The 15,824-nt window shown below is 39.9% G+C and overlaps 1 protein-coding gene across 3 annotated transcripts in view; it reads right to left on the reverse strand.

The window, feature by feature from the left end:
- The window catches only part of LOC111593910 (cyclic AMP-dependent transcription factor ATF-7), a 42,827-nt gene that overhangs the window by 12,053 nt on the left and 14,950 nt on the right, over positions 1-15,824 (reverse strand). For all 3 annotated transcript variants that reach the window (XM_023306982.2, XM_023306983.2, XM_023306984.2), the window contains exon 2: positions 16-1,489. In XM_023306982.2, the coding sequence (XP_023162750.1) occupies positions 16-1,066 (1,051 nt within the window). In that variant the 5' untranslated portion in view covers positions 1,067-1,489. The remainder of the gene's footprint in view (positions 1-15; positions 1,490-15,824) is intronic.

Below are 15,824 nucleotides of genomic sequence, written 5' to 3' on the forward strand. Positions count from 1 at the left end.
TAAGGATTCGCTTACCGTTCGTATTATTGTTGTTGTTGTGGCACTGTTGCAGTTCGCGCTCGAGTGCTGCAACACGTTCGTTCAGCTTGCGTATCTGTTGCAGTAGCTGGGCATTGTGCTCCTTTAAGTCTTTATGCGCATTGCGCATCTTGTCGCGATACCGTGACGCAGCTGCTCGACGTCGTTCCATGCAATCCTCGTTTCGTTTGATCGTTGCCTTTGCCCTGGGAGGCGATGTAAAACTGCGTTGCTTTCGATTACTGTTGTTGCTGTTGTTGAGTATCGCTTTAAGGCGTTCCTTGATGGGTAATTGTGATGTAGGCGTTAGACTAGCACTGCTCGGTTCATTGACTGGCATTGTATTGTGTGTTATAATTCCTGTTGTAACTTTGTTATGGCCAGCTATGCTGGGCTTGGGTAAGATAAAGGGACGTACTGTTTGCTTAGAAGGCACTGGTTTGCTTATGGTGTCAGGTATTGTAGTAATGGGTAACGTTTGCGCTGGCAGCACCCACGTGATCACAGGTGGTTGTATTAGCTGCAATGGAGGCGGACCTTGAGCTTCTGCTGGGTCGGGTCCTACGGCAGGTGTAGCCAACAGCTCCTCCACATGAGCAACAGGCACATCCAGCGGACTGCTATTTTGTCTAGCTGTCTGATTCGCTGCAGTCATTGTTGTTGCCTCTAAAGGATAAACCTGAGGCGTGTGCAGTGAATCGCCATCCGTTGCAGGCGCTTCGGTACGTATTGGTGTCTCCGGCGCCTTGCCTGCCACTGCATTTTGTTCGGCTGCCCTCTGAAATCCTATGTCAAAGGGATTCACATGCTGAAGATCATCAAACAGACCCACTTCTTCACAGTTTTTGATGAGACGCGTTGGCGTTGGTGTTTGATCTGTTGCAAAGAGCTGCTCAGACTTTTGACCCAGCGACAAATCGAGTGTCATATCATGTTTAGATTGGCATTGTCCATAGCTATCAAAATTTTCATTGCCATCGTTAGTTTTCGTTTCAAAGGCAGCAAACGAAACATCTGTCATATCCGCAATATTTGCATCTGTTTCCATTGCAAGAATTCATTTAATAACAACTGAGCCAAAACAATAACAAAAGTTGTTGCACTCATGCAAAACTATCGAGAACTGCGGCGGCTAGTCGATAACTCATTGAGTTTCTAGTGTGTAAAGCATTGCAATTAGGCAGTGTTGTTCAACACTTGCAGGACAAATCAAATTTTTCGTTACAATTCAAAATGTGAGTGGGAGAAATTCATAATGATTTTTGCACATTTGTTATTTGTATTTAAATTAAATTAAATATTTTTATCAATTCGAAAATTTGCTTTACCTTCTTATATACGCATCTTTAAGTTCCATTATTTTATTCCAATTGCTTTTGTTAGTTTTGACCCAAAAAACTTTGACATTCAGCACTTCCGACATGTTCGTATCGCCTGGCTGGCATCTGAATTACTGGCGCGTAATTCGAACCTTTTCACAGCACGTAGACGCAATCATAAAAAAACGAAAAAAAAATTACGAAAACATTTTTGGCAATAAAGAAAACCCCATAATTTAAAATTTTGTATCTTTTAAATTAGATTTAAAGGAAGTGAAAAAAAAGAAGAAATCAACAAACAACAAAAAGACACGCAAAATGTTTTTGGAAACGCAACACGCAACAAGTAATTTTCTAAAACTCTGGGACGTATTTTTTATTTCTCACAGAAAAAAAATACGAAAAACAAAAAAAAAAACGCCACAGCATCCAAGCCCAGCTAACAACATACTTGTCTTGTCTTGTGGGTCAAGTTCAGTGTCCAAATCCTCTGCAGCTTCCCAGCCAAAATGGTGGGGCCCACCACCACTACCACCAGCACCAGCAGCATCACCACCAGCAACAGACGAGGAAGATGCACAGCATGAAAATTAAGAAAAAGTGATGCGTAATTACAGTCATTCTCTTTCACTGCAGCAAACGGGCAGCGATTCCCGATCTTAAAGCCAGGCTGGGGTTGAGTCTGCTGCTGAGGTGGACCACTCGACTATGTTGCATGCAACACACAGACGCGGTTTTTGGACAGCCATGGCCATGGCCGACACCGCCGCCGCCGCCACTGCCGTCGCTGTTGCTGTTGCTGCTTGCCGGTAGAAACAATCAGTTTGAAGTTCGTTCGCATAATTATGGGCAATTTTCAAAGAACATGCGTTCCGTTGAACATCCTTCTCTCGCTCTCTATCTATCTCGCTTTCACCCATTGCTATTACTGCTCGCATTCAAAGTATCTTTAGTTGGCGCGCCATTTCTGCGGCTCCATATGCAATCCATTCGGATACATTTTCAAAAGTTTTGCATTTGTTTCGCCAGATTTGAAAATTACAGGTTGTCCTCGCTGCAGCGACCAAACTAGTGACAGAGCACAGATATGTAGCAATATATGGGCATTTGATTTGGCAACTGCCAGGACTTGGGCCAGGTGATTGACTTCTTGGCAGGCTCGCATAATAACTCATAACGGCATTAAGCATGTGCAACGCGCAACGTGCAGCGTTCAAGGACCTGCAACCCTCTGTTTTGCATTTTACATAAATATTCAAAAGCAGCCCCGAAAAATGCATAACAAGCCACATCCTGCACATCTTGACTTTGCCTTCAAGAAATTCCTAGAACGCCTTCTTTAGCTTTTCGACAGTTTGTTTGTTTTTGTATATTTGCCTAGCGGGCTTGTTGCATAAATTTATTTGTTTTTGGTTTTTTTTTTTTATTTTTTAACAGTTGCAGGGGAAAACAACCTGCTTGACTGAACTTGGCTCTATATGTGTATAAGATCTGTTTTATATAAATAAATTCGTATTGCAGTTGACTCTTTTTCATATGACTTAAAGTTCTTTTATATAATTCACTTTATGCAAGTATATGTTTATTCAACAGACAAGTTTAATATATACATATAAACTCTTTTCTTTTCCAAACAAATAATAAAGATTCATATAGTTTTTTGATTTTATGCAACTTCCTGCGCCGCGAGCGCTTCCTGTTGCACACAGAAACCGAAATCAAAATCGAAATGAAATAAAAATGAAAAAGTCAAATTTTGCTTTTCCGACGGCAAGTCAAGACGTTGTATATATAGACATATCTCGTATCTATAATAATTTTTAGCTGTATATTTCACATACATTTCGATGGCGCGGCTTTGGAGTCAAACTCGGCGCTCAATAATAATTTCATAATTATGGGTTATCTGGCAGTCGCATTCGTAAATAAAAAGCCAAACGGCAAAAAAGGCGGCAAGAATACAAAAAAAAAATGAACGAGAAAACTAAAACTTTATCACTGAACTGTTATTGCTGTTGTTGAGGTTCTTGCAGCGTGCCCGAGATTGATTGTCGCTAATGGGCGTGATGTGGCTGCGATTCAAGCGATTCCAGTGAAAAGCTCTACAATCGCCAACCAGTGGATGTACAGATACAGATACTGGTACTAGCTGAGATACAGATACATATATTAGTATACTTAAGTGCAGATAGATACAACTTTAAAGATGCAGATGCAGATACATTTACTAGCTAAGATATAAGTTCAGTTCAAGATACATAGATGCAGCTTTATCTACAACTAATGGTAAATATACATACATACATATAATACTCAGATATGCATAGATAAAGATATATGTAGATACATATACGGCTACTTCTAAGAATATACATAAATCGATGCAGCTACAGCTTCTGCTTGAGGCACAGATAGAGTTTTGTGTACTTAAATTCTGGTATATCTTTAGATAAAGCTAAATAAAGCACAGATACATATAAAGATTCAAAGACTGCTTCAATAATAGACATTGCTATATTTAAAGATACTCAGTTACACAGATGAGGATGCATTTATATTAATGTAGCTACAGCAACTAGTCAAGGTACAGCTTCAGTATCAGATACATCTTCATATATATGCACAGGTGCTAGCTAAATAAAACAGATACATAGATTCAGCTGCCATTAAAGGTAGTTTGATACACAGATACCCATACAGCAACATATAAAGATACTCAAAATCACATACAGATACAATTTTAGCTACAACTACTGTTTCAGCTACTTTCAATGATACGCAGATACAAATGCAAGTACTATATACAGATACATAGATGCACTTACAGCTACATGTAACGAAGCTCAAATTCAGATACAGACACAAGTTCAACTACTTCTAAAGATACTTTAATACCGATTCAGCAATATCTAAACATACTCATACATTGTAAAGATACAAATACACATACAGCTCTAGTCACTTCGAAAGATACACAGATACAATTACAGCTACAGTCACTGGCTAAGATACAGCTAGAGCTAATAGTTAACACACAAAGACAATAGCAACATCAACTTGAGTTACAGTGGGGTAAAAGGTAATTGTTTTAATTGCCCTGCTCAGGCCGAAAGTAGATCAGGCGGCATTAGTTTTAAGTCAAGCTGGTTATATAGGAAGTCGCTATCGTCAGGCCCGCAATTAATTGCGACCTTGACCATATAAAAAAAGGCGCGCAGCTCTAGTTTTCGTATCTTGTGGCTTATATCTCTTACAGCTTCGCTCATCTAACGGTATCTAAGAGGAGCAAACTAAAAATACACAGAAAATGTTTATGATTTTTAGCTCGTGCGGCGAACGCGTCAGTCATGGCGATCATCAACATAAAATCCCAAAAACAAGAAAAAAATAAGTCGAAAGGATGCCGACGTGCAAAAGAAAGAGCTGACATAGAGCTGGAGCTCGGGCTGGAGCCGGAGCTGGAGCTGGAGCTGAAGCTGTTGCTGCGACTGCGTCTGCGGCTTTTGTTGAACTGTTGGCGGCACTCATCACGCCGTGATTCGCAAGATGATGGATTGCGTTCACTTTTGATGTATCTGCCACTTTCAGCTCACAATTTAATGCCACGTCCAATGGGGCGCTGCCTAATTGCTTCACTGTGTGCGCCTCTGCTTCAGCCCCTGTGCCTGCCACTGCCTCTACCGCGCGCATCATTTCCATTTCCGTTAAGGCCGCCGGGCAGTTGTCGCCCAACCCAAGCAACCCGTCTTGGCCAACGCCTGGTATTTGATATTAATTCGATATCAACAGCAAAATCAAATGTTAAGCAAACTTTCGGTTTTTTTTGTATTTTTTTTAGTTTGAGTTAATTTTTTCAACTAAAGTTTTTGGTTTTTTTTTGCTTTTTCTTTTTTTTGCTGCCTGCCGCGCCGCAGTTTTGAGCATATCCTGTGCTCGCGGCGCATCCTTCGCTTGCCCCGCCAAACATAATTGGCGTCTGGGGGCGTGGCAGTGCCCAGGCCCGCAGAAAAAGACTTGTGTCTAACATGCGCCAAGGCCTGCATTTCGTAGCATTGTGAAGTTGCCTAAAAAGAGCCCCAAAGCCTTTTTCTTCAAACAAGGGACATGCGCTCTAAGCACAGTGGGCCTCACCTAGGCGCGTAACGGTATCAAATACGAGTGTGCGTATGTGTGTGTGCGTGTGTGTTTATGTATGCATGTTTAATTGCCAGTTGTTAGATATGGGTCCCTTTTCCAAGGAATTCAAAGGAATGCGAAATGCGTCATGCGATATCCAAAGACTTTTTGTTTATGTATTTTTAAGTTAGTATATATACCTATATCACAGCTATGTTATCATTGTAAAACATGCAAGCAAAACTATTTGGACAAACAAAGAGAATATTCAAGCTAAAACATCAACGAACACGATTTCCTCTACGCAAAGGGTGTAAAGAAAAAACAAAAACTTACTTAATTGCATTTTCGCTAATGAATTTTCGGGAACCATAACGCTTTAAGATCAATGTATATGTATAGCTATATGTATATGGACATATGTTTGTTCTTCTTCTGCCTGTTAGCTGCTTCAATCATTAACCCAAAACTTAAGAAACTGTCAAAATTCATCAATGAAACGTGCTGAGAGAAAGACAGCTGGACAGACCGCGAGCCGGATGGACAGACAGTGAGACAGAGAGAGGGAGAGAGAGACGTTGTCTGTCGTTAGAGTTTGACCCCCAGCGCCGACGAATCCAGTTAGAAACACTCAATTAATTATACAAAGGTCGTCTTTGGGGCACAACAGATTCGAAAACATCTGCCAAACGAAGCGGTGAATGCGACTCAGCTAAAGGTTTGCAATTCCATTTCCCAACTAAGCTGTCATTATATATATATATATATATATATATATATATATATATATATATATATATATATATATATATATATATATATATATATATATATATATATATATATATATATATATATATAGATATATAAGTATCTATAGGATAAGCCATGTTTTTCAAGACCAAGAAAATGGAGTTGGTTTAGTTAATGATTCTAGCTGAAATGTTTCGATGACTGGATCAAAACTATAAACAGAGTGTGGCCTATTCAAACGGTCTAGAGTTCTGTTTTTGAGGTGTCAAAATAATTTGAAAATCAAAATCAATTCACGTTGAGTCAATGCGACCACCTTTTGCCTTAAGACGTTTAAGAAATGAATCGCAAGCTGCCCGAAGGCAACTTAGCGGCATCTTGGCCCACTCACGGACAATCGATTTGTGGTGTATTTTTTAGCTTGGACTCTGCAAAATATATGTATAACAGAAATATTGAGAAAATTCCTTTAGAGTTTTGTATAAGAACAAGAAAACAGTTTAGCAATGATTTATTTGCATTTGGTGGATGACAAAAGAGAACTTGTAGTTGTGGGCTCAAGCCGTTTTAATGTCAATTTGGTTTGCCTTTTCATTTCATTTTTTCAATTTTTCTCCATTTACATACTTAATATGCTGTTCAACTAAATAAAGATTTGCCTCCACTAAACATTCACTATTAAATGATTGAGCTGTTTGCAGAAATGGATTGTTTTAGATACTCTTTCATTTGGCTGTCCATTCACTGATTATTCTTGAAAAGTTTGTCGGTCTATCAAGATATTCACGATACCGAATACACCCGCGGCCATCTACAACGGTTGGCTCCGTCGGTGTCTTCACTCATGTTCTGGGTTCTTCCTCTTGTGCTTATTTCATTTTCATATATTTCTTTTTTATGCTTTGCCATTGACAAATGGATTGGCAAGTCGACTGCAGTGTCGGGCAGAGTCAAAAAAAAAAAAAGGAAAACGCGGAGACGGCAGCAAAAACTCATCAATTAAAAGTGCTAATGGCTATAATAATGATATGTTAATATCACTCGTAGCTATAACTATGCTGTTGCTTTTGTTTTTGCGCTCCAGCTAACTGCGTTTTCGTTTCAGTTAACCCGGCCAAGCAAAAACTGAACAAAAGTTAACACTGCTAGGAAAAAAGCGGAACTCTAATCACACGAAGCTTCAAGACTTTGGCCATAGCCCTAAGAATGTTCCATGATTAATTAATGTATTGGCGACTCTTATGAAAAGCCACAGCCAAAAAAATATACATTTTTCAGCTCACTTCATTAGCGCATTTCTTTATTTGAGAAATATCAGAAAAATATGTGAATATAAAGGTGTATATGTGTGTAAGCAATCGCGCGATCGCTGGCCCAAACAGCTCTCGATATGTGTCATATTAATTAAGCTTTTTTTGGCACAACCGTTGCGGATGTGATGCAAGGCGAACTTCAATTCCAACTCTAGCGCGAAGTCGCAATGTGGTCATAGAAAGTGGTTTCTTGGCTTCGGCAGGTGTTTTAACAGGTGTTTATACAGCTAGCTAAATCATGTGTTTATAAGCTTTATGGTTTTAAACTAACATAACAGAGTTAGAGAAGCGAGCTGCGAGCGAAGTGTGTCTTTCAGAAATGTGGCGTACAGATTGGCTATATATATATATATACCACGAAGAAAGCAAGCAGGAAGATTGAAATTAATCTTGAGAATAATCCTTTGTGGAGTGACACTCCATTCCTATTCCACGAAGCTTAAATATAGTGAGTATATGTAGTATATATATAACATAAAAGACTCTTACGTTCTGTTAGACTAATGCTCTCATAGTTCAACTTTTCTAAATCCACTGCTGATTGGATTTATTCAAAATTAAAAATTATTATTAAAATTGTCTCCTATAAAATATGCTTAAAAGAACTTTCCCATTATTTTATTTTCAGCCTTTTCTAAATACTTATGTGACCACGTATTCTGGTCCATTTAATAAGTATATGTATAAATATCTTCTTTTTTTGGGATAACTGATTTATAACTTCAATCAAACTCATGAATATGCACACATGCGTGTGTTGGCAGCCGCAGGCGCTATACTAACTGATTTATGACTGAAAATAAGCCTTAAGTTCAGCAGAGCTACAAAAGATACAGATGCACACAGCACAAGATGCTGTGGATGATCCCTAACTATTATGGCCAGATACAGCACAATAAATATGAAATGCGATCTGCGCATATGCAAAGGACAAGGCGCAGGTCAAGCCGGGTGGGGACAACTAAGGACGAAGGGGGTGCGCTCATCGACAGGGCCAATTGCCAATAAATAAGCCAAGGCTCCAACTCTGGCTGTGTCCGAGCTGCATTTTTCAACATTTTTCCAGATTGATACGTGCTGGAACGCGAACCCAAACACAAAATCCCGGACATGGACATGTGATATATGCGTCTGCGTCAGCTCTGAGGTCTCGCGTAGGGTCTCCCAGGGTCTCTCAGGCCCGTCATGCGTATGGCCTAATGATTGGTTAGCTGTGTGCGCGAGGTTAAGAATTATTGTTGAACTTCTGGCGGATGTAGTGCATCATTTGCAGGCGCTAATGATAGGTCAGCAGATGTGAAATGCTTAGCGTAGATACAACATTTGCTTGCAGTTTAATTGATGCCAGGCAAAATAAAATTTATGCATCCGCCGGCTATACGGCTATTCGGCTATATCGCCCAAAATCTCTCTATATAAATATCTCTTCTTTTCTTTTTGTTTTTCTTTTTTTTTTTTTGGCACATCGAAAACTTGCGACGGCAGCCATTGGGTGCCACAGACCGAAAAGTTCGGCCATTGCGTGTTAGGAGGCCATCACAGAGTCCACTGAAATTGCAGCCAATTGTAATGCAAAAGTTCTATTCCGGCAGGCGAAGCCAACACCAACGCTAACGCCAACGCAATTCCAGCCCTGTGGCCAATTTGCAGTTTAACTTTTTGTGGCTAGATATTTGGCCAAAAGTTTGTTATTGTTGTTGCTGCTGCTGCTGTTGGTGGGTAACAAGTTTGGTAAAATTTGCGTTTCCGGCATTTGCAAATTTACAATTCGCGCCTTGCATTTTGACAGAGCTGCAGCCAGGCTTGGGTGGTTGGGTGGTCGGGTCAATGAGTGGGTGTGTGTGCTTGTGGTGTGTAGGTGGTTAGCGCTGTCTGGCCGCACTAACTGGCAAACCGTTATGTAAACGTCTTTGCGCGCACGTGTGCCTCCCTCTTTCTATACCCTGCGCCCACTTTCAATGTGTAGAAGAGGGTATTTTACTTCTATGAATTTGATTGTAACAGGCAGTTTACGGTGTTTTGATAAACAGGAGAGTAGATCTAGCTAACTTCATTTCTTCATAGTTCAATGCATCCAATGTTCCTCTGCTTATTCATCTGTTTACCCGCTCGCCATTGGTCTATCTAGCTATCTATATTCACGAGTTTAAGATGATTTAAGAATATGTAAGATCAAGTTAATATATCCTTTTCTTGCACAGATCTTAGCGAAAGTATTTTAGCACTAGCTTCTATGCTTTCGTTAGGATATTTCCTAGTTGAGTGCATCCATCTAGTGCACTCTTCCTAGTATTTTATATGTTTTTTGAGCGCTGCTTGTTTTGGCAAATGTTTATGGCTTTGCAGACCCTAACTTGGCTTTAGCATGCAATTGCAACTGCTGCTGCTGCTGCTGCTGCTGTTGCTATTGCTGCTACTGTTGCCACATGGTCTTGCTCACAGGGTGGTTGGTGGTGCTGGTGGTGGCGCCATTCAAACGGAAACGTTGACAGGCTTATGGCTTTTGGCATTGGGGCGGCTGCTCTATTGACTCAATAAGCACAAGTAAAACGAGATCTGTACAGTGTACGCTGGCTAAGCTCAACAAGATCAACCGCTTTTTTTCCTTTATAGCGTTCCGCTCCCATATAAATCACAAGCACAAAGTGCGCCAAACAAAACGAAACGTCAAATTAAAATGCAAATTTAATTGATGTATCGGTCAGCAGCAACTAGTTGCCAGACTGTGTGTACACACACGCAACATACACACACACACACATGCACACAAGTTAAGACTAATCATTAGACGCAAGTCGGAGTCAGCGCTTTGCTCTACAAAAAAAAATATATAAAAAAAATGTGCAGCGGAAATTACACGAAACACAGACATAGCCATGGCCTAATGCAATCTTAGCTGCAACTTTTCTGCAGTCAGGCTGGCAGTTTGCAATTTGAAACGCTGCAGCTAATTACACGCATTTCGCATTCGGCCACAAGGAGTGCCCCCAATGCCACAATCCGTGTCGATTTGCCTGGCAGACATGCGGCGCACAGGATACGTGCTCTTCGACTATTAAGTAATAGTTGTTGTCCACCTAATATGAGTGCTTGCAGCAATAGCAGCAGCAACTTTAGAGGGCGTGCTGCCGTTGCAACAACTGGCAAGGCAGCAGGCAGCACGCAGAGCATCAAAGCCAAAAAGACATTATCAAAGCAGCTGCAACTGTAAACGCCGCGAGGACATTATCATTAAGTAAGCGCCCCCCATTTACCATCAAATGTTGTTGTCTTTTATATCACTTAAGCTAAAGCTATTCACGAGTTTTTTCGTTTGAATGAGAATTGGAATTTGTTTGACGCTCTATCAGCAATTATGAATATGCATGAAATTCTTGTGAAAGTTTAAGATATAAAATTTATGACTGTATGACAAAGGATAGATGATAAATGATAGAGACAGATAATAGTGTGATGGTATGAAAGTTTGCAAAAATATGATTCTATATTATGGAAATTAATTATAAAATATTTAGCTATGCTTGGGTTATTATATATTAAGAATAAATTTTTATTTTATATCGAAATCATTTTTTTTTTCATTAAATATGTCTTTATTAGAAATAATATTATATTATACAAACTTCGGATTATTCTTTATACAACTACAAAGATGAAAATATTTTTTTGCAGGTTTTTTTTTGGCAAAGGAAAACTTATCTAGAAATGTGTAATACCGTCGGGTTTTAGCTGTGCAGTATGTAGTTAAAGTTTCGGATTAAAAGTCAAGTCAAGCTAATCAAGAAACTGAAATGTATTAAGGATGATGAATAAAATTTATACAAAGCAAGATTTCAACTATTTCTCTTAACTCTAGGTCTTAGAAAGAAGCAGAGCTAGCAATAAATCAAGTTAGCGAGCTATCAAATTGTAATAGTAAACCCCATTCTTTAAGGCGTAACAGAACAAACCTTATGTGCAGATTTAGGTTTGTTCTTTGCGCCTTACTACTAAGATATATATTATGACTATAAGAGCTTATCTGATTTTTGAAATTAATGTATTTCGTTTTATCAAAATCTAATAGAAAATAAATAAGCTAATATGCTGGTAGCATCTAGCGCGTTTGTATTATCAATTTTAGTTGTTGGCTTTAGGCCACCTCTGAAGCTACAGCACATGTACTTATTATAGTGTTTTTCCTTTGCAGTTATGCTGTAACCCCAAAAAGTAACAGCAGTTGAGTAGCTGCGCAATTTGGCGGATAAAGTTCAGCGCATCGAGTCGGAAAGGTGTCTTTCAATGTCAGCCATGGAGGCAAGAGTCAAAAGACAACCAACAAAATTTGCAACTAGCGACGATGCGAGTTGAGCAACAGCAACAACAATGACTTGAAGACAACATTGATCGATGCCAGGCAGTCAATGGCAAAGAAGTCTAAGGTATCGAATTCGTACATGCAGATGCAGCGAATGTATCTGACAGATACTTTATGCGGACCCACACACACACACACACAGAGAGACTCTGCACGTATGCCTGTATGTTCTTGAAAATTTGAAATTGGCTTCGGCTGCTGTCGCTTTGCATGCAAGCCATTTGTTGTTGCCAAGTTTCAGGCCAAGACTTCGTCTCTTTTTTTTTGTATGCTGCAGCTGCAGCCAGTTGTGGCCAAAATGGCTGCCGGAGCCATGGACCAGGCCCAGAGACCCATGCACAGGCCTGCTTATTTTTCATCTCGTTGTTGTTGTTGCTGCTGCTCTTGTGCTTTATCGTCTGCTGGAAATCTGCGCACGTTTTGCGAACGCCGACGACGACGCCGACGCCGCTTTGGTTGGCTGGGGGCCCTTGAAGCTTTTTTTTTTGGCGTCTTGCTCTTCGCCATCTCGACATTTGGCTTATCTTTGGTCTTGCCAGCATGGCTGCAATATATATATATATATATATATATATATATATATATATATATATATATATATATGTATGTATATATATATAGTATTTTTTATATTTTTTTCACAAGAAATCTTGAGCGTCAGTTGCAGTTGCTCGCGCTTGCCGTACCCGCCGTTGCCCGCTGGCCAAGCTGTCAGCCAGTTGGCAGCGTGTTTGTTAACATATTGTATTTTGAAGGCGTGGGAGCCGCATTGCAGCCCAGGCACAAAAAGACAGACAGACGGCGAGGCAGTGAAGCAAGCGAAGCCACGTTTTAATGCAGGCTTTTTCTGTTTTTTTTTTTTCTTTTTGTTGCCTTTTTGGCTGCTTTAAACGCCATTTTTCCCTTGACTTGGTTTGCTTGGCTTGGTCTGGCGTTCCAACACTTGAAGCTTGGGCATTCTTTTTGGCTTTGCCGTCTATTTCTAAGCCTGGGCCATGTTATTTGTCAATGCATGACAATTTTATTGGCTTTCGGCTGCCCTTCGCCAGGCTTGATGGACATCGCTTTTTTTCATTCTTTTTCTTGCAGCTCTTTTGCGGTTTGTGCCACAGACACTTTAATTTCGTGCAGGCACATGGAAATGTTTTGTGCTGCGTGCGCAATGCCAGAACGCGACGGCGTCTGCAGGGTCCATTTAAAGCCTGGCACGAAGTAAATCACATCACGACCAGGCTAAGTCAAGCCAAGCCAAGCCAGGCCAGGCCAATACAGAGCAGATCAGATCAAGCCAAGCCAAGCCAAGCTAGGCCAAGCTTTGAAGCTGTTTTGTTGCAGCTGGACATCGATACGAGATCGAGCTAATTATATAGTTTGATTTGTGTTGCCGATATTTGGTGATTTGCGCTAAAGCGGCAAATCATGATCCACGGGTGTCGGAAAATTCAAGGAAAAACGTTAATTTGCCAGCCGAAAAAAAGAAGAAAAATGCAACAACAAAAAGTGAATAAAAAATAGAAACAGCGCGATTTGAATGCGGCGTTGGCGTCGCTGCTGGCAGTTAAGGAAATCACACGGAATCGTGGCCAGTTTCTACCATTTTTCTCTCTCTCAATTTTGTTTCTACTATTTTTTTTTCACTTTCAACTGCAGCTAAGAATTCATTGTCTTGCTTGGCTTGGCTTGGGTTGGATTGACTTGACTCGTTTCCATCGGAGAGCCCCGCGGCCACATTCCAATTGCGGCAGCTCCGTCGCCATTTCTGTGGTTGCAGCGGTAGCTCTGGTGGTGCAGTTGTTGTTGTTGTTGCTGCTGCTGCTGGTGGTGGTGGTGGCATGTATTTTGCATATTGACGCGCGGCATTTTGTAAGCACATTTCACAGCGCAATTGGCATCGACAACAACAACAACAACAGCAACAACTTGAGCGGTGTTTCGTGCCAAGATAACCCAACGATAACCAACTGCGGTTTTTTTTTGTTTTTGCCACATGCATGTGGGGCCCAGAGCACCTTTGGCAAATGTAAAATAACTCACGACATCTCGACAAGCCAAAGCTAAAGCCAGACCCAGCTACATGAGTCATGCAAAAAAAAAAAACAACTGGAACAACAACTAGCACGACCCCAAGTCAATCGGCAAATCAACGCCAACACTCAGGCGAAAAATATAGCTATATGCGAGTATATATCTATATATATATATATACATATATCTTTTATATATGTATGCAATAGGAAAACAACTACTGACATTTTTATTGAGTGTCTGTTTGATGGACTTGAAACATCACGCCACGTTTGTTTTTCCACTGTATTATGCTTTGCAGTTAATTCTAGCTATCTGTCAAGCCCCTCAAGCACTGGCGAGAGATCCATCAAAGCAACTAAAGACTAGAGTATGCCATGTTTTTTCTCCTATGCTCAATCAACGCAGCTTTAAGTTATAGATCTATGATCTCATAGAACTGCCTATTGATAATATATCTCAAGGCATAGCAAGGTTGAAAATTCATTATAAAAATGGAATTATTTTAGGTTTAAATTGTTTTTGAAGATAAGTTAAAAACTATTTTGAAAGTAATTTGAAAACCCATCATAATATACTATTTCATATATAATATATATAATAGAACAAAAATTCAACAAAAATGTTTTGAACTTCGGTAAATGTTTCCAAGAAACTCCCTGCTTTAAGTCGGGTTTTTTAGGTCGGGCTTTTCCCATAAATTTGAGTTTGTTATTTGCTCTAAAAACACTAAAATTACTGTCATATATTTAAGTACTTTTAAAGAAATGTTAATATATAATATTTAGAGAGTAGAGTATATAATATTTAGAGTCGGACGCCATCGACTGCAAAAAACTCGTTCATGGTCCCAAAAATCTCAAGAGGGAGTCTACAGTAACAATCCATAGAGCTTTAGCCTTAAAAGATTTAGTTTTTTTCCAATATGCCACACAATCGAAATTAGGTAAATTAATACAAGAGGATAGCAGTAATATAGATTTTAAATTTGTTGTTAAATTTTCGTTGAAATACACAACAAATTCGCAATGAAATCAGCTTAGTTCACACCTGTTCTCAACTTAATCTCTGAATTTTTTGATGACAATATTTCTAGAGTTTAAATAAAGATTTAATAAATTCGTTTAGTTAACATTTGACAGCTCAACAAAATCAAGTGACATCAATTTAAGTATTTACTAGTTTCAAGCTTTAAAAATTAAAGTATTTGAAACTACAGTTAGTTAAGACTTCGGTAAAAACATTAAGAAAATGTAAGCGAAAATCGTCTCGAACTGCAGTTAACTCAACTCTGGCCACTGGCCACGAGCTGTCTGGTGTTGGGTACTTGCAGTTGACCCTAAACTACGCTGTCTCAGACACCCGTCGAACCGCAATTCGCTCGAATCAATAACCATATATCATAAGTATATATAGTTAGGCAGCAGCATGGACTAGGCAGCGAGAGCCCTGCTTGAGCTGGAAGATTGCAAATTTCTTCATTGGATCGCGCTGTAGTCGGATGCTTTAGGTTTTGCCTACCGCCCGCCCATACGACGAGCGCATTTTGATAGGACTTTTGATTTATTACAAATTGAAGTTGATTTTAATCGAGTGTTTGCCGAAGTCCGCACGCTTCAAACTCGGCTGGGATGGGCCGATCGCTGGATGCTGGGCTGCTCTCGGATACAATGTTGGTTGCTGCGCGACGATGCTGACGGGCTGATTGATGAGCAGAGCAGCTGTCGAGCGCGTTTGAAATTTATGACAAAATATATGAGACGCTGTTTATCAAGTTGAGGCGATCGCGGCACGCTGCGAATATTAATTGGAGTTACTTTTCGGAAAGTGTTTTCCATTTAAATTGAATCTACTGCAGAGGCCCAGACACATAGTCCAGGCATGGAATATTATTATTTTTTTTGATTATAATGTGATTATTTA

This window comes from Drosophila hydei, unplaced genomic scaffold, assembly GCF_003285905.1.
Source record: "Drosophila hydei strain 15085-1641.00,03,60 unplaced genomic scaffold, DhydRS2 tig00008122-arrow-pilon, whole genome shotgun sequence".
In the NCBI taxonomy this organism is placed as follows: domain Eukaryota; kingdom Metazoa; phylum Arthropoda; class Insecta; order Diptera; family Drosophilidae; genus Drosophila; species Drosophila hydei.